Source organism: Mus caroli, chromosome X, assembly GCF_900094665.2.
Source record: "Mus caroli chromosome X, CAROLI_EIJ_v1.1, whole genome shotgun sequence".
NCBI classification, from domain to species: Eukaryota; Metazoa; Chordata; class Mammalia; order Rodentia; family Muridae; genus Mus; species Mus caroli.
In genome coordinates this window covers 105,669,726-105,694,486 of record NC_034589.1, presented here as the reverse complement: position 1 = coordinate 105,694,486, position 24,761 = coordinate 105,669,726, and the positions used below count along the sequence as shown (strand labels likewise).

Here is a 24,761-nt window from a genome sequence, read left to right as displayed (position 1 = left end):
GAACTCAAACAGGGCAGGGACCTGGAAGCAGGAGGTGATGCCATTGGGGAGTGCTGCTTATTCTTGTTCTCCATGGCTTGTTTGGCCTGCTTTCTTACAGAACCCTGGGCCACCAGCACAGGACATGGCACCATCTATAATGTGCTGTGCCTAAATCTATCAATCACTAGTTAAGAAAATGCCTTACAGTTGGATCTTAAATGGAGGCATTTTCTCAACTGCAGTTCTGTCCTTTCAGATAACTCTAGCTTTTGTCAAGTAACACAAGACTAGTCAGCACATCTAGGATAAGTACATACTTTGGAATGTCATTCCTAAGTTGCTTGATACGTGTATAGTTAACTTTATGAGAATTCGTCACTCTTTTTCAGAATTCTTATATCATTTCACATTTTTACCAACAGAATAAAAGAATTTCAGTTGTTCTCCATTCTTTACTACAATTAGTGTAGTCAAGCATAATCTTTAAATATAAATATGGTATAGTCAAGAATCAAAACACTTTTACACTAATTTAATCTGATGATAGTATTCACTAAATGTCATGAAGGTAAAATTTAGAATATAGTTTAATAGCATTGAAAGACAGAATATATCTTAAAAGCATACCTTTTCTTGCTGAAACCAAACCTGCCAGCCCCGAAGCTGTAATCACTCCCATTTTGGGGAGAAAATCTTGGGGAGGATTCTTCAGATAGACATATGCATCTGAAGAGACCAGTTAAGAATGAATAAGAATGACTCCAATTGGACATTCTATACAGTGTAATACAAGCTAGTGATTAGAATATTAATAGTAAACAATATGATAATAGTGGTAAATACTTGTCAAATAAATTATACAAAAAATTGATATAGACAGCAACTTAAAACTTTTGTTATAATACTAACTACAAAATCAAATTTACCTTCCATCGATCATTTAATATTTACATTCTTTATGATATAAACTATTATTGTTAGTTATTATTATTGTTAAAAGAGCTATGGTGCTAGAAAGCACAGCTTAAATATGATTACCATAAAATAAAGTCCTACTTGTGTATGTTTTACATGCCTACAATGAGCAGGCTTCTGCTGTTACCTGTTTATAAAGGAATTTTGAAATTCGACATTTCTTGTCACTGTCTTCCCTAAACCTCACGTTAGGCATTGGTAAAAACCAAAGATCAAAATAAGAGGTGAAAATAGTCAAAAACATATAAAGCATAATCAAAAGTACAGATGCTTCAGTGTTTTATACATTTAAATTGTTTCCAGCTCTAAAAATATACTTTTCTATCACAGTTATTGATGAAAATCACATACATAATTATGGTTCTCAAAATTGATGAGGGATAGCTGGGTATATTGTTGCATATGCTAACCCAGAACTTGGGATAATAAGACAGGGAGATAAAGACAGAAATCAGAGTTCCAGGTTCAACTAAGCTACAAAAATATTGGGATTGCAAGCTTGTACAACCACTCTGGAAATCAGTCTGGTGGTTCCTCAGAAAATTGGACATAGTACTACCGGAGGATCCCACAATACCTCTCCTGGGCATATATCCAGAAGATGTTCAAACTGGTAAGAAGGACACATGCTCCACTATGTTCATAGCAGCCTTATTTATAATAGCCAGAAGCTGGAAAGAACCCAGATGCCCCTCAAGAGAGGAATGGATAAATGTGGTACATTTACACAATGGAGTACTACTCAGCTACTAAAAAGAATGAATTTATGAAATTCCTAGGCAAATGGATGGACCTGGAGGGCATCATCCTGAGTGAGGTAACCCAATCACAAAAGGACTCACACAATATCTGCTTGTGGACGTTGTACATCGTGGTGCGGAGCCTAGTGCGCACCACGATGTACAACGTCCACAAGCAGCACCATTGCATACACTAGCAAGATTTTGCTAAAAGGACCCTGATATAGCTGTCTCTTGTGAGACTATGCTGAGGCCTAGCAAACACAGAAGTGGATGCTCACAGTCAGCTATTGGATGGATCACAGGGTCCCCAATGGAGGAGCTAGAGAGAGTACCCAAGGAGCTGAAGGGATCTGCAACCCTATATGTGGAACAACAATATGAACTAACCAATACCCCCTGTCCCCCGGAGCTCATGTCTCTAGCTGCATATGAATNAGAAGATGGCCTAGTTGGCCATCAGTGGAAAGAGAGGCCCATTGGTCATGCAAACTTTATATGCCTCAGTACAGGGGAACACCAGGGCCAAGAAGTGGGAGTGGGTGGGTAGGGGAGTGGGTGGGGGAGCGTGTAGGGGACTTTTGGGATAGTATTGGAAATGTAAATGAAATAAATACCCAGTAAAAAAATATGAAAAAATAGAACATACCCAACTCCCCGAAAAAAAAATTAGTAAATATGTTAAATCTTAATGTATATTAAATAATGATATTTCAAATAAACTGCATTAAGCTTACGAAGATACCTAAAATTTTAGCTTATTTTTCTTTGTTTTCCATACATGTTTATTTTGCCAACTGCTATAGGCAAGAAATATCAGGAAGCTATGCCTGCTGCCAAATATCCTCAAGAAACTAAAGTGCAATTACTTTCCAACATTAGCTGAGACAGTTCAGGATGTGTGATTCTATGTCATTTCCCAGCAATTGATAGAAAAGCATAATGTATTTTAGCAGATAATAACACTTGTTTAAACCAATTAGCAAAAGAGGGGATAAATCTTCACCTTACACTTTTAAAATATACAATGTGAACTTTCAGTTAAAAATGGTTTGAGTTTGAATCTGGGCATTGTCTCTTAGTAACCTTGGGAACCTAGTTAAACTTTCTAAACTTTAGTTTCCTAATCTATAAGAGAGAAATCTGTATTTATAATAGCAACACTCAGCAATGTGACAAAGCCTTAGCATATAATAAATTGTGAAAGAAACAGTACATACTATTGTTTTGTTATTATTAAAAGTAAAGTACAGAATTTATCTTCTACATCAGTATAACCATAATAATTGGTAATATACTATGTTTATATTCTTAAATTTTAAACAAGACAACTTAAAAACATAATATATTTCTAATTATAGACAGATTACTCACCTACCTTTTCCCATCTGTACTGTATCCATAATCCCATGCTTCATAAAGAGATAAATGCTCTATGCAAAAAAGGGGGTATACAAAAAAGATGTGAATTTTTGAGGGGTTAATCAGTACAGCTCTGAGATTACATTTAGCTGTTGATTTAGTATTACATTAAAATCAAAATCCAGATTTTTCTGTTTATTTGCTAGGAGTATACTTGCTTACTGTATTGTTCCTTCATCTCTTGTTTTCCATTTCACTTAACATAGCAATTATTCTGTATTATTTTCCTCATAGAAGTGGGTAATGTAATACCTTTAAAATAATCAGTGATTTTACAGAAAAGATACTGAAAATTTTATAAAGATTTATCATCTTACTTTATAATAACCTAGAAAAAAAGGAAATGGATCGTCAATAAATCATGACGGGAGGTATATCTCAGCACACACACAAAACCATCTGACTAATAAGAATGCAATAGCAACGGTGTAATGATTTGTAGAGAAAAAACAAAACCAGGAAAGCCTAATGAAAAGCGTTTTATCTCTTCTCTTTATCTCAGTGTGCAATTAGAATGAGAAAAAAATAAATGAGCCATTTCTTTTTAAATAGTAACATACATTTTCCATAAATCAAGATTATATTAACCCACTGAAGGGATTACAGCTCTAAAGCAATGGATTCTTTTTTCGTTTACCTATTTCTAACATACTTGGGTGCCAAGATACTATTATACAAATTGAGTGGTGGATCTTAGCTCACTTTTTTTTTGAAAATTAAAAACTTCACTTTAATAACTATCATGGAGTATACTCACATATGCATATCTCACTTTTATTAGAGGAAATGTGAGTGATTTTTCTCAGAATCTTGCTGATTATCCCATGCTGAATTCTATTGTACAAGCTAGAAAACACAATCTAAACATATGACCTCCTTATGTTTGAAACCATGGGATGAAAACAAAGTAACAGATACTTTCAATGCAGAAAAACAGAAACAACTATATTAGATGGGAATGAAAGTAAATTATTGATATGTCTCAGTTTAAGCGTGAGCAGATGTTTACCATGGCTTAAAGCTCTACACACTGGCATAAAACAAAGTGCCACTAGGACATTTCTCTTGGGGGGAATTTGTCTTAGAAAACATCACCTGCAACTAAGTTTGAATCATTTAATCATTAAGGAAGAAAACTAACTGGTCATTGGGCAAATTTTCCTTAGCTGTATTTAAAAATTTGTTTTTACCACTTGGGGGCACTGCAACATCAATTTCAACCAGGAAAGCAAAGCGTAGGCTAACAGCTTGTATTGAATTCGCACTCCATGAAACTACTTTTCACAAAGAAGTCATTTAAATCCGGATTTTTTTTTTTGAGAAATAGATTGCTTGCGTATTTAGGAGAAAATTAGAGAAGAAAAGTTGTTTACATTGAAGATGAAATGCATTTGAAAGTGCCCTTCATCAACCTATTTGCTTTCAGCATATTAACAGAATAAAATGTTCTTTCAGTCTTAAATTGGGTGATAGTTACAATAGCAATTTAAAGATCTCTCAGGAACAATTACCTCACTGAAGACACATCTGAGTACACTATAGAAAATGAGGTCTCAAGAGACCTAAGTCTGAATCATCTAGCTCTTGTCATGTAGCCGGAGGGGCATGACTCAGACCATAATTAAGATATTTCCCACAGAGATCACATTAAGGGTGACTAGCACAACCTGTACCCTGGAAGTGTATGACAAACACAAACTTTCAAAAATAACTACACATCACATGTCTGAAATATAACATGGCTGGATCAGAGTTCACTGATTAGATATTTCACCTAAGGATGCTATCTTTTAATAAATTTATTGGGGCATGGGTTCTACGGATAAAACTTGGGACACCAGGCTCGAATTTCAAGCATTTCACTGAGCCATCTCATCAGCCTCACCAATTTCTTTTTTTAAATGAATAGATTAGAATTATATATGACAGAGAATCTACATCTCCAAATCTTAACAACATGGTCACCTAAACAAGACCTTCACAATGATACCACCAGGTGGCATTCCAACTAGGATGAAAAAAATCTCACAAAGCCCAATCCTAGATAAAGAGCCATAGGCAGTTAATCAATGGTTTATAAGAGAAAGGGAATCAGTGATCTCTAGAAACAACCCCCCTGCTAGGTTAGTCAATACCAAGTAGTCAACCCTGAACACATATACATATGAACAACACTAAATGGACTCAGTGGTGTGTATGTGTGTGTGTGTGTGTGTGTGTTTATCAATAATAAATAAGGGGTCATGAAATTGAGAGGCAACGATGGGAACACAGGAGGAGGTGGAGGATGGGAGAGGTTGGGGTGGAAATAATGTCAATACAATAGTCATGTAGTGGTGTAAATATGAAATCATCGAAAAATAACAAAATGTTAAAAATTACCCAAAGGTTTATTTCAGGCTACATTTGTTGGTGGAGTGAAAACTGATTATTACTTCAGTATTAGAAAAACATTGGTAGCATTATTACTAAGATCCTCACAGTGGAGATTTTGACTACACACAACTAAATTTATGTGGTGCTGCTAATAAAACATCAGTGTGCTATCTATCAGCTTCCACCTCAGTCAACAATTTCAGCTCAGTCTAGTCATCCAGCCACCTTTGACAAGTTACAAATTAAGCTGTTTTGACCTCTGGAGAACAGCTCATTTGCCTGATGAATGCCACAGAGTAGCCTCAGACAATATCACATGAATAGAAGAATCATCTATTTGAATTCTCATCACATTCCTAGCTTCAAAATAATGGGAATATTTAAGCCACTATATTTTGAGGTAGTTTCTTCTCTTTTCAAAAAAAATGCATCTATGAATCAAGGCCTAGCCCAAATGTCATCATAGGGGCATCATCCAGCAACCAGGGGAGCAGATGCAGAGACCAGGCACTGTAGGAGGCAGAGGGGTGAAGAATAGCATAAGAACAGGGCCCATAGAATCAACTAACCAGGCTCATAGAAGCCCAGAGACTGAACTGACAATCAGGGAGCCCATATGGGTCTGATATAGGTTCTCTGCATTTTTGTTATGGTTGTGTAGCTTGGTGTTCTTATGGGACTCCTAACATTGAGAGCTAGGTTTATCTCTGATTCTTTGGCCTGTTCTTAGGACCCTTTTCCTCCTACTTTATTGCCTAGTCTGGCCTGAATATGAGGGTTTGTGCCCAGTTGTATCCTTTTAGGGCATGCTCAGTGGCTATCCCTGTGAGGCCTGATGTTTGTTTGTTTGTTTGTTTGGGGAGGAAACAGAGAAGCTGATCTGGGGGAGAGGGCATGCAGGAAGAGGGGGGACTAGGAGAAGCAGAAGGAAGGGAAATTGCAGTTGGAATGAAATGTATAAGAGAATAATAAAAGGTTTTTTTTTTAATTCACATCTATGAATACCTGAAACAATTAATAAAAAAACTGATATTTAACTACTATCAAAATAGACTTACCTTGCACCAGCCAATATAATACACGGTTGTAGTACGGATGGATGCAAAGCCCCTTTGTAAATTACCAGGCTGTTCTTCAACATATTTAGAATGGAGGGGTGGTGCAGTATATATGGGGAGCTGGGGATAGAAGAAAAGTTCGTGTAAAAAACTGGGCTGTCTCTTCCACCAGTGTCAAAATAGGAATCATCGTTGACTTTCCTTCTAAAAACAGTTATAACTGTTTATAGAATCTAAACTAAGGATATATGATAAACTGAACATAGAAACTTTTAGGAGGATAGAATCAAGTGACATCACATATAGTATGACCCAGCGGGTTGTTTTGCATTTTGTTTATATGACATGGCTTCACATAGCTCAAGATACTAAAATGGCCTCGAACTCATGATCTCTTCTTCCTGATTGCGGATGTGGATCTATACACATTAGTTTTAATCCTAGAAATTTTTAATTAAATCTTATTTACTTAATTGTGTGTGTACACGCACAATTATGCACATATATGTCGTGGTATGCATGTGGAGGTCAGAGGACAACTTGTAGAGGTTGGTTTTCTCTATTCACCATATGGCTTCCAGTGGCTTGTCAATGAGTTGGTGGTAAGGACCTTATCTTAGCATTTCTATTGCTATGATGAAACACCATAACCAAAAGCAAGTGAGGAAAGGATTTATTTGGCTTAAGCTTCCAGACTGTAGTCTATCACTAAAGGAAGTCAGAACAGGAAATCAACCAGGGCAGGAACCTGGAGGCAGGAGCTGATACATAGGCCATGGAAAGGTGCTGCTTACTGACTTGCACTTCATGCTTTACTCAGTCTGCTTTCTTGCAGAACCTAGGACCACCAGCCCAAGAGGGATGGCACCACCCACAATGGGCTAGTCCAGCCCCCATAAATCGCTAATTAAGAAAATGCCTTACAGCCTGAGCTTATGAAGACATTGTTTTTTCAATTGAGGTCCCCATTTCAAATAACTCTAGCTTGTATCAAGTTGACACAAAAACTAGCCAGTATAGACATTTAGCTGCTAAGCCATCTCACCAGCCCTTTCCTATGAAAAATTTAACTGTAAAAATCTGTAAACAATTCAAATACTAATCAAGGGAAGAGGAGACAATTAAACTGGGTTATATTCATGCAACAAAATATTATAAATCAGTGCTAAATACAAAAAATTATAATCACATTGCTGGAAATGATAGTATATTATATACCTTTAAGCCCACCACTCAGGATGCAGAGGCAGGCAGACCTCCACTAGTCTGAAGCCAATGTAATCTACACAGTGAGTTCCAAGCTAGCTGGAACTACATAGTGAGACCTTGCTTCAATAAAATAAAAAATAAAAAAAAATTATAGTCACACACAAAATTCAGGAGGAATTTCAAAAAACTACTACTAAGCCAAAAGGCTAAGATATACAAAATTACATACAGGTATGCCCCATAAATATGCAATTCAAATGTGTACAAACACCAAAGTTGCTTAACCAACACAGACAGATAAGGTATCAAAATGGGTTTTTTTTTGTTTTTATTTATTTTATTATAATTTTTTTTACAATCCATATTTTAATCCCCCCAAACCACTCCCTGACTGTTCCACATCCCATTCCTCCTCCCCATGCCTCTGTCATCACATGGATGCCCCCACCCCCCACCCCACCTGACCTCTAAACTCCCTGGGGCCTCCAGTCTCTTGAGGGTTAGGTGCATCATCTCTGAATGAACACAGACCTGGAAGTCCTCTACTGTATGTGTGTTGGAGGCCTCATATCAGCTGGTGTATGCTGCCTGGTTGGTGGTCCAGTGTTTGAGAGATCTCGGGGACGAGATTAATTGAGACTTCTGGTCCTCCTATAGGATTGCCTTTCTCCTTAGGTTCTTTCAGCCTTCCCTAATTCAACAACCGGGGGTCAGCTTCTTCTATCCATTGGTTGGGTGCAAATATCTGTATCTGACTCTTTCAGCTGCTTGTTAGCTCTTTTGGAGGGCAATAATGATAGGTCCCTTTTTGTGAGCGCACCATAGCCTCAGTAGTAGTGTCAGGCCTTGGGACCTCCCCTTGAGCTGGATTCCACTTTGGGCCTGTCACTCGACCTTCTTGTTTTGTTTTTTAATTAGTTGATTAATTTCATCCTAAATGTTGGCCCCATCCTGATCCCCCCTTGCAGATTTCCTCCACCCTCCCCTTCACCTCTGAGAAGACAGCACTACCCACCCCACCCCTAGTATTCCCCTACCCTGGGTCATCAAGTCTCTGCAGGATTAGGCACATCCTCTCCCACAGGCCAGAAGTAGCAGCTCTCTGCTACGAATGTGCCAGGAGCCTAGGATCAGCCTGGGAGCTCTCAGGGATCCAGGTTAGTTGACTAGCCTGTTGATTTGTTTTGTTTTGTTTTGTTTTGTTTTGTTTTTTATTAGGTATTTTCCTCATTTACATTTCCAATGCTATACCAAAAGTCCCCCATACCCACCCCCCCTTTTTGGCCCTGGCGTTCCCCTGTACTGGGGCATATAAAGTTTGCAAGTCCAATGCCTCTCTTTCCAGTGATGGCCGACTAGGCCATCTTCTGCTACATATGCAGCTAGAGACACAAGCTCCGGGGGTACTGGTTAGTTCATATTGTTGTTCCACCTATGGGGTTGCAGTTCCCTTTAGCTCCTTGGGTGCTTTCTCTAGCTCGTCCATTGGGGGCACTGTGATCCATCCACTAGCTGACTGTGAGCATCCACTTCTGTGTTTGCTAGGCCCCGGCATAGCCTCACAAGAGACAGCTATATCTGGGTCCTTTCAGCAAAATCTTGCTAGTGTATACAATGGTGTCAGCGTTTGGAAGCTGATTCTTTTGTTTTTTAAGTAAATTATGGAACTGGAGAAATGGCTCAGCAGTTAAGAGCTCTTCCAGGGCACCCAAGTTCAATTCCCAGCAGCTACATGGTAGCTCACAACTGCCTGTAATTCTAGTTCCAGGGAGGATCCAACACTTCTCTGGCCTCTGTGGGCAAAAGGCTCACATCTGGTGCACATACATACATACAGGCAAAACATCCATATTTCCATTAAATAAAATTCAAGAATAAGAATCAAAAGGGAGTCCGGCAGTGGTGGTGCATGCCTTTAATCTCAGCACTTGGGATTAAGGCAGAGGCAGGTGGATTTCTGAATTCGAGGCCAGCCTGGTCTACACAGAGAAACCCTGTCTCAAAAAACCAAAAAATTAAAAATAGAGAAGACTTTCCTCTAAACTGAGTGGCAGGCACATGGTTTTCCATAATGATTTTATATTACTGTTACTTATACCTTTCAAAAACCAAACACACTCTAACCAATATTTAATAGAAATAAATAGAAATATTAAAATTATGAAAATAACCGAGCCGGGCTGTAGTGGCGCATGCCTTTAATCCCAGCACTTGGGAAGCAGAAACAGGCAGATTTCTGAGTTCCAGTTCAGCCTGGTCTACAGAGTCAGTTCCAGGACAGCCAGGGCTATACAGAGAAACCCTGTCTCAAAACAACAACAACAAAAAACAAAAATAAAAACAAAAACACAAGAAAATAACCAGGTAAGAACTTAGAACTTATTTACTTTAAGGAAAAAATGGTTTCATACTCAGGCTGCATGTAGCACTTTTTGATAGAGTTTGATGAGGATATAATTGAGGAGACTCAAGTTTCCAGAATAACAGAAAAGAAACGATATGACTAATGGTTTGGATAAAATATGAGATAATTCACTAAAAGATCCTTATGCAATATAATGCATACCTTAACTAGCTAGATTTTGGCTTTGCACAATGTATATATGCCTTAAAACATCATTCTTTTTTTATAATTACTTCTTTTCGACCCATACTAAGATTAAGGAACTTCTCTTTCTCCTTTCAAACTAACTCTTTAGCTTAAATAAATCATACTAGCATCTATGTGTAATTAGAAGAGCCAGAAAGATATAATTTATATGAAAGGTGATCTAGATCTAGATTATATACAGGTATAAATATAGATATCAGGTATATTATAGAAAGCCCACTCACACAAAAGAAACCTAGGTGTGGTAAAGTAAGTAAAATTATTAATTTAAACGTTTGCCCATTATAAAGGTATTGGTGATAGTGGCGGTGATGGTGGTTTGAAAGGGAATCATGGAGCTGGAGATATAGCTCAGCAGTTAGAAGCAGTAGCTGCTTTTCCAGGGCATCCAAGTTCAATTCCCAGCAGTCAGACAGAAGCTTACAACCCCTCTCCCTCCTGTTCTGACCCCCACAAATGACAATGAAATAAGTCAAATTTATGACATCAAAGAGTTTAGAAAGTTCCAGGGATATTTAGGTTTAACCAGGCTGCCTGCTCAATATACTCCCCAATTTCCAACTTTATTAAACATTGGTTTTAGTTTTGTGAGGTAGGGGATGGAAGTTAGGTTTCTTCATGAGCTCTATCACAGAGGAATATACCCAGCACTTATTTAAGGGTCTAATCATGTGGGCCAGGGTAGGTTAGGAATCAGGATTTTCCTGTCTCTGCCTTTCAGATCAGCTCATTAAATAGCCTAGTTCTGTCCACCAGCCACACTAAAATTTCTTGATTATAATTATATATACCAGTATATTTTAGACTAACAGTGTAAAAATGTCTTGATTTGTAATCTACTGTAAGCAAAACTTTATGTCCACAGTTTCTTAGGAAAGGGGTCAGAATGATTTAAAATTATTTATCTTCTAAGACATGGATATTCAAGAACAACTGAAAGAATATAATAATAGAATTGCAACTCTATTGCGAAAATTTGAAAAAACTAGCAAATAGGATATCATTGTATACCTTATGGGGAAAACATTATCACTATGCATTAGAGGCTTTGGACTTAAATACCACTTATTATATTCAATGTGTTTGTATCTAGTTAGAAATTGTGGTTAAGGGGGCTGGAGAGATGGCTCAGTGGTTAGAAGCACTGACTGCTCTTCCAGAGGTCCTGAGTTCAATTTCCAGCAATCATATGGTAGTTCACAACTATCTATCTATTCTGAATAATTCTGTAATTGTGCTCTGAAAAGGCCTAAAAATCTGTATTTCATGGCAAGAAACAACAAAATTGGATAGTGAACCCTCCTGCAGTGGATGTGCTAGTATATTGTAGCCACAGGGTCTTGGAAGACATTTCAAAATCCCTGGAGGAGGGAGAGTCCCTGGAGTTAATTTCTGGGTAGGAAGGAGCAGACATGGAACCCCACTAGGGGATGTGGAATCCTGCTGCGTGTAGTCCTGGTTATTTTCGCTGCTGGCAAGCTGTCTGCTCTGTGCTGTCCACTCTGTTTTCTGTTTCTTATTACGAGGTGAATTTGACTTAAATGGACTGACAATGTTGGGTCTACAGGTCCTGCCCTCTTGGCTTAAACTTTTTCTCCCTAGACAACAGGCATGAGTTTTTGCCTTGGCTAGCAAAATGTCCAAGGGTACAAAGGAAGAGACACCAGATCACCTCTCTCCTGCACTATCCCTCTCCTGGTCCTCCAAGAAGAAGCAGAAGATGTTATTTTTCCACCCCCATATTATTCAACCTCTCAAGTAGAATAGCAATGGCCCCAAGCAGCCCTGCCTTCTGAGTCTGTCATCTTGCCCTAGTGGGCAACAAGGGCCTGTTGTTGATCAAGGAAACCAACCTCATCACTATTGGCCCTTTGCCACTAGTGACCTGTTTTTAACTGGAGAACACAGAACTCCCTCCTTTTCAGACAACCCTTGAGGTTTAATTAATCTCTTAGAGACAGTCCTTTTCACCCACCAGCCCACTTGAGATGATTGCAAAGAGCTCTTGCAGGTTCTCTTCACCACAGACAAAGGCCAGAAAACTGGTTCCTGGCCCCACAGGGGAATCCATTCAGATTAGGACTTCAACAATGGTAAAGGAAAGGAGAGGCTAAGTCCTACCCGCCAGGCTCCCATTGGCAGGTCTCAAAGCGGCTGAGACAGCTACTAATTTGCCAAAGATAAGCAAAACCAGTAGTAGTTCTAGCCTTTATTAACCAGGCAGCACCAGATATCAGGAAACTCCAAAGGGTTCAAGGACTAAGAGAAAAGAGTTTAAAAGATAATGGCAGGAAAAAAAAGTGTTTAATAAAGACAGAAAAATAGGGGACAAAAGACAAATAAAAGAGCAGAAGAAACAGACTCTCAATCTGGCAAAAATTCTGTTGGCAGCCATGGCCAAACTAGAGGACTGTGGGAGACAGTCTGAAACAAATGGCTTCTAGAAACCAATGTGCTTACTCAGGTCCTGGCACAGGGCCAGTGGCCTACCTATGTAAAAAAGACATCTAAAACAAATGGCTTCTACAAAAAAAAAAAAAAAGGGTAAGTGGGGCCCTAAGGACTGAGAACAGCCCCTCTTTGAAAAGAACCAATGTGCTTATTGTAAAGAGGAGGACCACTGGGCCAGGGAACATCCCCAAACAAAAAGCCTATTCAAACTATGACCTTAAAAGTTGCCCAGAGTAACCCTAAAAATAAAAGAGAAACCCACCAGCTTCCTTGTTGATAATAGAGCTTAACGTTCTGTCTTGCTAAATCCTAAAAGATAAAGTCTCTTCAATAGTTTATAAATGACTTCCTGGTGAGAGCAGAAACCAAAAAAAAAAAAAAAAAAAAAGATGTCTTAAAAGACCCATGACCTCTTGGAGGCCCTGGGAAATTTGGACTATCAAGCCTCCACTAAGAAGGCCCTACTCTGCCAACCACAGGTGACCTACCTAGGTCCAGGGGATACATAAGGTCAGAGGTGGTTCTCTGAGGTCAATTTTTTTTTTCTACACCAGCTTTGAGGTTGCCAGAAATGACTAAGCCCTTCCATCTCTTCATGGACAAGAGATCTGAGACAGCAAAAGGAATATTGACTCAGACTCTGGGCCCTGGTGCCAGCCAGTGGCCTACCTGTCAAAGAAATTAGACCTGGGTGCCAAAAGCTGGACTCTCTGTTTACACATCATCACAGTGACAGCCTCCTGACTAAGGATGCTGGCGAACTGTCACTGGGCCAAAGCCTGACCATCAACAATGCCAGAATGACTCATTACTCAGGATAACCTTTCAGGCCCCTACTGCCCTGAGCCTAGCTACCCTGCTGCCTGACCAAGACCTCAACGGGCCACTGCATGACTGTTTAGACATTTTTGGCCCACATTCATGGGACCAGACCAGATCTTCAGATAGTTTCATTCAGGATTGACAGAGATATAGTGGAGCAGCAGTGGTCTCAAGAACCAATATCATATGGGCAGAGCCCAGAAAGTTCAATTGGTAGGCGTTACAGCTGAGAAAAGACAAGACACACAAGTAGCCAAGTGTGCCTTTGCTACAGCTCATGTTCATGGGGCTATTTATAGGGAGAGATACCTTCTAACAGCAGAAGAAAGACTATCAAAAATAAAGAGGGCTCAGACTCTCCCTACTAAGGGCTCTATGGGGGTCTAAAAAGGTGGCCAATTCATTGCTCGAGACACCAGAGAGGGAACGACCTAGTTTCATAGGGCAACAATAGGGCAGATCAAGCAGCCGATCATGCTGCCCTAGAAATCGGACCTCTCTTGCCTTTGACTTCCCTGGATCTAGGGGATCCCACACTTCCTGACCATCCTAAGTATTCAAAAGATGACATAATCTGGGCTAGTTATTAGCCCATGTTCTGTTATGACAGATGGTAGAGAATAGCAGATTACAAGCCTATTGTGCCAGAAGAAATAGGACTACACATACTTCAAAAGAGTTGCTGCTCTTCCCACATGGGTGTTCAGAGAATACAGAATTTGCTAATTTCAGGATTAGAATCTCAAAGATAGCTGAGATTGTCAAGAACTGTAAAGCCTGCCAGCTAACTAATGTGATAACTAAGGAGAAGAACCCCAGTAATAGGTTCAGACACAAAGCCCAGAGTCTATTGAAAGACAGACTTCACAGAGGTAAAACCAGAAATTTTAGATACAACTATTTACTGATGCTTATAGATACCTTTTCAGGTTGGACTGAGGCTTTTCCCAACAAACATGAAAATATATGCACAGTGACAAAGAAGCTCTTAGAAGACAAACTGCCAAGGTAGGGATTTCCTCAGATCATAGGGTCAGTCAACCGACCAGCTTTTGTGTCCCTGAGAAGTCAAGGGCTAGCCAATATTCTGGAGATTGACTGGAAACATTATTGTGCATACAAACCCCAGAGTTCAGGACAGGTAGATAGAATAAACAAAACCCTAAAAGAGACCTTAACTAAATTGACCTAAGAGACTGACAAAGACTGAGCTAACTCTCCTACCCTTCACTCTGTATCAGGTATGAAATTCCCCTTACCACTTTTCAAATCATGTTTGAGATATCCGCCCCTCCCCCCACCTCTGTTCTTAACATACAGGCAGAGGTTATCACTAAGTTTGAGGATCTCCAATTGCTGAATGATCTTGAAGGTTTCCAATGGGCTCATAAATATGTTTGGCCTAAACTTCATATTCTCTATAAAACAGGTCCCCCTCCAGCCAGGGATCATTAGAGCCCCATTAAAAAGGTCCCTCCCATCACCCTAAAGGTCCACAGGATTGCAACATGGAATCATAGACCTATTTGCAGTTGAAGATGACCTAGACCAGCAGGAGGAAACTTAACCTCAGGACTCCCCCCTGTCTCCCACTGATGGGGCCCCTAGCCAAACCTCAGGGACACCACAAGGACTGGACAATGACAACCCTGATCTCCTCTAAAATATGATGGTTCAGACCTTTCTGGTCACAAATACATCCAGGCCTGAGTTAACTGACTCATAAAGACAAAGCCCTATTATTGTTTTCATAAGATTAGATAAATTTGAGGAAATCCCTTGATTGGCTCTTCTTAGTTACCAGAAAAAGGGAGGAATGAGAGGCCAACCCTACTCCATCTAGGGACCAGCCTCCATCTTAAACAACAACAATAACAATAACAACAACAGCCTGAGAACTTGACCTACAGCAGAAACCAAGTTGTACCCAAAAACCAGGAAGGACCGTACAGCTTGTCCTTGGCCCATAACCCAGAGGTACTCCCTAACTACCACCATGGGATGATCACCAAAAACAACAGCAGCAGTGGAGTGAGGTCAACCAGAACCTAGAGTGCTACAGAGGGCAGAGCTGGAGAAGTGATCTTTGGAGGAGCCCAGAAGATCATGTGTGGATTCCAGATATTGGAACAAGAAGCTGTGAAGTTGAAGTTCACTTGAAGACCACAGATGTTAAAGATGCCAGAGCCATGGGACACCCACCAAAGAAAGCTGCTAACAGAAAGTGGAACTAGCCCAGGAGAAAGAAGTTTGTTGCAGTCAACAAAGATTAAAAAGGAGTTGGAGATCTAAAGATCACTTTGACATCAGACATGGAGATGAAGAGTTTGCAGTTTGCCCAACTAGTTTCCTGTCTTGCTTTAAGGATTTCAGTTAAAGTGACTGGATGAATCTCAGATGAGACCTTGAACTTTGGACTTTTAACATTGTTAATTGTTTGTATTATGCTATGGTGAGTTATGGCCCCCATAGACTCATGTGTTTGAACAAGCCTATGGGGGCCAGAGAGTGGAATTTAGTGGTTTGATTAAATTTGGCCCAGGGAGTGGCATTATTTGGAGGTATAGCCTTAGAGTAGGTGTGTCACTGTGGGAATGGACTTTAAGACCCTCCTCCTACCTGCCTGGAAGCTAGTCATGATGTCTGTTCACAGCAGTAAAACCCTAACTAAAACATGGAAGAACCTAAGTTAAAAGAAAGCCTTCATCAGAAGGGACTGTAGACAAATCTATGAGCACTGTCTTGAGTAATGATTGATGTAGAAGGGTCCAGCCCAAAAAAAAAAAAAAAAAAAAAAAAAAAAAAGGGTCCAGCCCACTATGAGAGGTACCGGGCAGGTGGTCCTACATACCATGTATGGTATAAGAAATCAAGCAGAGCTCAGATGCAGGTCATATCTGTCTGAAGAACAGGTAAGCTGCCTGTTTGCAGTTGGAACTTTCCTATTCCATCAATTCCATTTCCAAAGATCCACTGCCAACCCTTCTTGCCCCAAGGCCTACCTCCACTATTGTCCTCCTGCCTCCAACTCACATAAATATTCCCTGCTTAAGTGAAGGCCATAAAAAATGTCAGTAAATGATACCTAGTGATATTCCGCTATACTTGTAGGTCAGAGTCTAGCATAATAATTATCAGAGAGGTTCCATTCAGCAACTGATGGAAGCAGATATAGAGACCACAGCCAAACTTGAAGTGAGCTCAGGGAACCTTTGAGGAAGATGGAGAAAGATGGTAGGAGCCAGAGGGGTTAAGGAAACCACAAGAACATGGCCCATAGAATCAACCAAGCAGGGCTAATAAGGGCTCATAGAAACTGAAGCAACAAATACAGACCCTACATAGGTCTGAACTAGGTCCTCTGCATGTATTTTATTGTTCTGTAGCTTGGTGTTCTTGTGGGACTCCTAACAGTGGCAGTATGGGCTAACTCTGATTCTTTAGCCTGTTCTTGGCACCCCTTTCCTCCTCCTGTGTTGCCGCATACATTCTTGATAGGAGTGTTTGCGCCTAGTCCTATTGTATATTGTTATGTTGTGTTCAATTGATATCCCTGAGAGGCCTGCTCTTTCTGAAGGGAAACAGAGAAGGACTGGATCTGAGAGAGAGGGGAGGTGTTTGGTGGTAGGGGCTGGGAGGAGTGGTTGGGGAAGAAAATGCAGTCAGGATGTACTACATGAGGGAAGGGAAGGAAAGAGGGAGGGAGGGAGGGAGGGAGGGAAGGAGCTGAACAAGCCAGGAGGAGCAGGCCAGTACCATTCCTCCACCACCTCTGCTTCTGTTCCTGCCTTGGGTTTCTGCCCTGAATTTTCTTCATGATAGACAGTAAATTGTAAGAATGAAATACACTGTCTCCTTCCTAAGTTGCTTTTGGTCATTGTTTTTATCACAGCAATAGAGAAAGCAAAATAGGACAGGGAGTGAGAAGATACCTGAAATGTACGGGGCGGGGGGGGGGGGGGGGGGTGGTGGTGGTAGTGGGTAAGACTCAAGGAAAAGAAGCCAAGCTGAATACAGCTCCATGTGCATGGCTTACTGGTACTGGATGAGAAACTGTAGTTGCTATTCCTGGTTGTCAACTTGACTATATTTGGAATGAACTACAATCCAGAATTGGAAGACTCACCAGTGGCCCTTATCTGGAGGCTGGGAGATAGAAGTTTCTGATCTGTATCTTGGTATGGAGATCTTGAGGCATAGTGGCTATGGATTCCAGAAGATTAAAGCAGGGAGATGTCCAAATTCAAGGTCATCTGGGATTAAAGGTATGGTGGGACACACCTTTAATCTGGGCTACACCTTCTGCTGGAGACCATATAAGGACATTGGAAGAAGGGAATCTCACTCTCTCTTGCTCCTTCGCCTGCTTGCTGTGTGGGACTGAGTAACTGCTAGATCCTTGGACTTCCATTCACAGCTACTACTGAACCATTGTTGGGAATTGGACTGCAGACTGTAAGTCAGCAATAAATTCCTTTACTATATAGAGACTATCCATAAGTTCTGTGACTCTAGAGAACCCTGATTAATACAGAAGCTAAAGATGCCTTCAAAGAGTAAGCCAGGCAATCCTGGTGGAAGAGAAGGAATGTCCTGCTTCTAGGATAATCCTGAAAATCTCACAGGTCTTTAATACCAGAGGTTTTGATGAGAAAACTGACTCTTCCAGCAGACAAGGCAGCAGTGGAGAAGAATCCCATATGCCATGCAAAGGCAGGAGTCAGCCACTCTCATGGTAAAGAATTCATTGTTTAAAACTGAGCTACCTTAGGGCCTAAGAAAAGGGAACAACCATAAGTCAGGGAGCTTAGATTTCATCTGCCAGTCCTGGGATGAGAGATTGCCCTGGGAAGCATTTATTTGTAGAGAGAAGGTGGTATGACCAGATACTAGTAATCAGAGCAGTGAAGGTGAGAGGAGACCCAGCTCAGGCTGTAAAATTCACAAAGAGAGGGAAAACCAACCATCAGCTGCTGGGAACAGATCTCATCAACTGGGAATGACAATGGGGTTTGATAACTCTGGGCCTAAGCTTGGAGGTGAATCCATCTCTGGAGGCACCACCTATCAGTCATGCCCTGCTATAAGAGGTCAAGAACTGTGACACTCCAGTGGTTTACTTGATACCCTAACCTGAATCCCTCCAGCAGAGTAACTAATACTCAGATCTTCAAAGTACAAAAGCAGGCCCTCTGTACAAATCCGCAATGCTACATTTGCTTCTCATATGGAATCGGGAGATACTACCTAACTATAAAATGAGCGACCACAGAGAGTACAAGCTGAGGATTTATTGTGGGTCAAGTAAAAACCTGTCAGGCACACAGATTGCAAAGGTAAATATGGACAGCAGAGCCCCTGTAATGGGAATAAGGACAACTACTAAAATGAAAGCAGATCTGGCAGACAGCAGACTCTTGTCCAATTAAAGCTCAAAGCAGCATAAATCATGGAAAAGACAAGAGTGTGCCCGTGCAAGAGCTCCCCCCACCTAATGCATATAACCAGTAGCATCCAATTAAGAGGAGCCTAGAGAAAAAGGTGTTCTGACACTTAAGTGCTATTTTTCCATGTGCTTCTCATTTTCTAAGGCCCCATTCTTAATGATTTCCCATTAAAAATCACCAATTTGAAGTAAAACTTCTGTGTTTCTACTACATATTGTGTAATTTAGATACCTCATAACTATTTCTTTAAACTTATCAAATACATAAGTGACTTCAAAGATATTTATGATAGATGAAGCAAAAATACCTACATAGCTTTTCCATTAAATTTATATCATGCAAAATTCAGAAACTTTTGTAGGCCAATTACCTGGTCCGGTCTCACTAGCTGCTTTTTGGGTTCCTCTTCTTTGGCTAGACGCACATTTATAGATGCATATATCAGACCTGCAGGTATGGTTGTCAACTTTCCCATCTGAAAAAGACACATCAAAAAGACCACTGGAAGTGAAAAGATCCGGTTTCCAATCCCTGAGAAGTATTGTGAGGATCTAGGGAAATAAATTAAATATTCAACTATCTCAAAATTTTACATTTACATAAAGCCCTTGTGTTTCTCCAACTACTGTATAGTATAAAGATCCCATGGTCTTCTTCAAAGTCTGATTTTAAATGAATATATATGAATTCTTATCTTTATTACAGTCTTCTAAAAGTGGGAACATCACTCGGCTTGTATGTGCCCTGGAGTCTATTGCCATACTCCATGAACTTAATGCAGTAGGTAGCACATGCTTGTAATACTAGCACTCAGAAGTGAGAGAAGAAAAATCCAGAGATCAAGGCAATCCTTGGTTATATAACAAGTTTGAGGCCAGAATGGGCAACATAAAACTCTGTCACACACACACACACACACACACACACACACCAGCCTATGGGGACACGGAAGGTGGAGACAGGTACATTTTGCTAGAAGCTCTTAGGCCAGTAAACTCGGAGCATGCCATGCCTCAGAAACACGAGAAACCCTGCCTGGAAAAGGCTAAGGAGAATACCAACTCCCACTAATTGTCATCCTCTGACCTCCACCATTACACCATGACACATGCATGCTGTGGCACACAAATGCCTGCATTAATACACACATATCACACAAGCACACATACATTGAAAAGAAAAGGGCAGATGAGATGGCTCAGTTAGTAAGCATGCCTGCCACCAATCCCCAGGACCCAGACAGTAAAATAACCACTTTCTACAGGTTGTCCTCTGACTTCTACATGAACACAGTGACACATGCAAAAGAAAGAAATAAAATATAACCTAAAAACATGGAAGATTTTGGGCTACCTTGTTAATATTATGCTTTCCAGAAACTTGTACTTTCTTGCAAATTTTGTATGACTATAAATGTGAGCAAAGACTACAAAACTAGAAAGAGAACAAAAAAGGTCAAAACAGACACCAGGGATGGCCAAGGGTGGGCAAAGGCACATATGTGACTTAGGAAAAGAAACTGGATACAGGGAAGGATTGGAAGTCCGAAGTCCGGGCAAGGGAGTAGAAGAAATGAAAGGGGCAGACAATCTACTAAAACACATGCTGTTTGAGAATGTCATGCTATCTAATTAAAAACTTAAAAGAAATCTTGGGTCTAGAAAGATGGTTCAGCAGTCAACTGTACATTCTGCTCTAACAGAGGATCTGAGTTCGATTCCCAACCACCAGAGCATGAAGCTCTCGACTTCCTGTACCTCAGCTCTATGGCCTCGGGCCTCCTTGAAGACATACACTGGCATACACACTCCACCCCACCCTACCCCTGCATAGACACAATTTAAATTGTACTTAATTAAATTTTTAAATGAAGAATCAAAATATCACTTACTTCAGGGAGGCTGTAAAACTACATTTTCTTTCAAAGCACAGCAGCAAGTAATATATCATTTAACATATTAAGTATAATTTTTGAAGAAAATAAAAAGAATATTAGTCAGTATGAAAGAAAATTAACAAGTATAATTTATTGATTTCTTTCTTTTCAGCATATGTTTTGTAAATAAAATATTTTTAGTAAAAAGCTTAATGGCTGGCTGGGAAATGGCTCAGTGGATAAAGCAGTTTATATACAACTATGAAGACTCTTATCACACCCATAAAGTAGCTTCTAGAGCCTAAGAGCCTAATCCCAGCACTCATGACATAAAGGCAGGACTCCCTGAGACAAGCTACCTAAATAGACTAGCCAAAATAGTAAGCTCTGGACCTCTGAGTTCAGTTAGAGATCCTACCTCAGTGAATTAAACATGGAAGGTGATCAAAGAAGATACTTGTTATCAAACACACACAATGTTTAATGCCATGACTTCTAAGTAGCAAAAAGTTATATTCCCAGCACTAGGGAAGCCAAGGCAGGAAGACAAATTCTAGGTCAGGTCTGGCTACATACCAAGAACCTTCAGACTCATGTCTCTTGCTAATTCTGCTGTTGTTCCTAGATGTACAATGTACTTCATGATCAACAAGATCATTAAAAATTACATCACAAAGATACAGCTTTATTAAAGTTGATGCCATAAAGCATGCTTACCTATGAACCTATTGAATTTTGTTAGTAAACTCCTAAGATGATTATTTGAAATAGGTAAGTCTTATACTATTTAAAAACTATTTTTAAATACCTACCTAGATGCACAGTTTTTCCTAAGATGATAATCCCTAGATATATAGAAAAAGGTTTGAAGCATTACACTACATGAACACTTTTCTACAACCTAATAATAGTCTTAAAGTAGTTGCATTAATTCATGCAATGCAATAATATCATCTAGGCTTTAAAATAAATTCACATGAATAGATAATTACGATCTAAGACAACAACAACAACAAAAAAAAAAGATCAGCATACTTCATTCTTTTCGACCACAAGTTAAAACAGTGAAATGGCTGTTACTCTATAAAAAGGAGGAGCTGATGGCATAGCGCATTGAAGCATAGACCAAGGGTTGGCAAACTCTAACACTGGGCCAATTCTGGCCTGAGCTTAGCTAGAAATCACTGTAAAGCATACTGTAAGGCTTGTAAAGGGAAGAGTGAAGAAGTGTCTGTGACTAGAATCCTTACATTTTCCACAAAGCCAAGAGTATTATCTGATCCTTAACAGAAATACTACTATAACAAACACTTCAACTCCTAATTAAAAAAAAAAAGACTAGATTTTAAGTACCAGAGGAATTTAAGTATACTATAAAATTTTATAAGGGAAGGCTGTCATTAATCAAATAGCATTAAAATTAAGAAGAGGTGCTCTGGAATTCACAAGAGTGAAAGAACTTGAGTTAATACTATTTGTATCTGCAAAAATAACAATTTGTCAGGGGCAAATTATAAATGATTTTCTAAAAACTAATGAGAATTAAAACCAGTTTTTCCCAGACGATAACAGGCCTTAGGAAGAGCATTCTGTAACATAAAGATTATAAATAGCAAAGATAAACAGCACTTAACTCTCAAATTCTGGTACAACTCATCCCTTGTTAGAATTTTTATAATGAAAATAATTGATTCGTGTTATTTGTGATTGCTCTGTTTTATAAAGTAGCTAGAAACAATTGCTTCTAGGGAAATTCCAGGGTTATCTTCCCATGATTCACTGGTTTTATTCTCATCAATATATGACCTTGTTTCACATTCATTTCTAACTCAAGGCACTTTATTAATATATTTTATCGACTCATTAACACTGCCCTCATGGCCAACAGCACTGTAACTAGATCTTGGATAAAGCTAATCAACATACGTGGAGGAGGAGGAACCAGAAAAAGAGGAAAGATGATGAAGAGGCAAACACTATGAAGTAGACACTGCAAGTGTACTGGAGGTAAAGTGTGATCTGCAATCTCAGTCTCAGTTTAATAATAGGAGAGACAGTATTTAATACAACAGTTTTTACCAATGAGTATTATAAGATGGGTATACACAAATGACATAGGAATCACCAACCTAGACCAGGCCCTTATCATCTACTTGGTAAAGTAGTGCACATAGGACAGATTTTAGAGTCAAATTTGAATGTAAATTATGGTTATATTCTTTTTTTGTTTGTTTTTGTTTTTGTTTTTTTGTTTTTTTGAGACAGGGTTTCTCTGTAGCCCTGGCTGTCCTGTCACTTTGAGGACCAGGCCACTTTGTAGATCAGGCTGGCCTTGAACTCAGAGATCCACCTGCCTCTGCCTCCCGAGTGCTGGGATATGGTTCTACTCTTTATTCATAATGTGGCTCTGAGAAAGTGAACCCCCGTGTCAATGTCCACATGTCTGTTACCTATCATAAAGGAATTAACACAGAAAAAGGTTCAGTATGTATTATCTGTTGCCATCATCATCATCATTGCTGTCATCCTTAGTCTCCTAGCCCAGGGCCATGACTCTATGGCATCATCTAACTCCAGCCAAGTGTAATTGCCTTTGTCAAGTCAAGATAATTTTATTGTCAATCAGATCACTATCCTACTTCAAGAAAATAAATTGGCTTCCTCTTTCCTAACACACTACTTAAAACCATTTTTTTTTTTTTTTACCTTTCATGTTTTCTGTAATCTATTTCCAATCTATACAGGTAGTCTCCTTTCTCTCTAACTCTTAACCTGAGCTTTTTATTTCATGTGTCACTGCTATGACCATTTACTCTCCAAGTAGACTAATAATTCCTTAAGGAGTAAGGACAGCTTTAGCTAGATAGCTATGAAAATTAAAGTAGAAAAGATGTGGGCACAAGTAGGAAACCTGTGAGTTAATTGTTTATCATGTACTTTTGAATGCCTCTCAGCCTTTTGGCTAAAATCAAGTGTATCTTTCACTTCTGAAGAATTTTGCTCATGAAATCCACAGTGACATTTTAAAATGTCAGATCTAATAGCAGCAGCAAATGCTGTGGGCAGGTTAGAATAGTTTCACTGTTGGAGAAAACTGAAGCTAGCCTACATTATAATCCGTCCTCACAGAATTACAACCGCAATAGTTAGCCTTTTGATCAATACAATTCAGAAAAGTGATTGTGCCTTCCCCTCCTTGTGCAAAGAAAGAGAAATCATATTTTAGACACCTGAGGTAGCACGCCTCACTAACTGCTGGTACCCTAGAATACAGTTATGCAACAAGTACCTCATGCAAACAGCCAGCTGGACCTCCAAATTGAGATTTGTAAAATTCAATTGTGCTTGCAATATTGCAGGTATAAAATGCTTTTAAATATTTGGCTCAGGAACTTAGTGAGTCTATTTCCAGTACCTAATGAGCTGTGACAAGTTGAGATTAGTCATCAAAATACAGGACAGCCATTAGCAGCTTAATAGAATTTTGTACTTTACAGTGCCCTGGGGCTGGTTCACTTGTGAAGGTCTAAAAGGCAAAGGTAAAAATGGTATCACTGTAGGAACATACTGCTGTGAAATAGAAAGATTGTGTCATAGCCTCAGCTCAGCTACTTATTTGCCATGAGACCTTTTGTGTCTCAGATTCCCCACTTTTGAAAGAAGGTTGCACTACAAAACATCCAGAGTTTCTTCTAATTATGACAATACATGATAGTAAATGACAGTGATAATTTTCAAGTATATAAGTTTGCTGCAAATAAGCTACTGTTGCCCTTTTACACACACACACAC

At 39.6% G+C, this 24,761-nt stretch overlaps 1 protein-coding gene across 1 annotated transcript in view; it reads right to left on the bottom strand.

The window, feature by feature from the left end:
- Positions 1-24,761, bottom strand: part of Apool (apolipoprotein O like) — a 62,449-nt gene that overhangs the window by 20,474 nt on the left and 17,214 nt on the right. Inside the window, exons 2-5 of the mRNA XM_021153441.2 lie at positions 19,464-19,568; positions 6,554-6,673; positions 3,076-3,130; positions 610-708 (exon numbers count right to left, since the gene is read on the bottom strand). Coding sequence (XP_021009100.1) covers positions 610-708; positions 3,076-3,130; positions 6,554-6,673; positions 19,464-19,568 — 379 coding nt within the window. The remainder of the gene's footprint in view (positions 1-609; positions 709-3,075; positions 3,131-6,553; positions 6,674-19,463; positions 19,569-24,761) is intronic.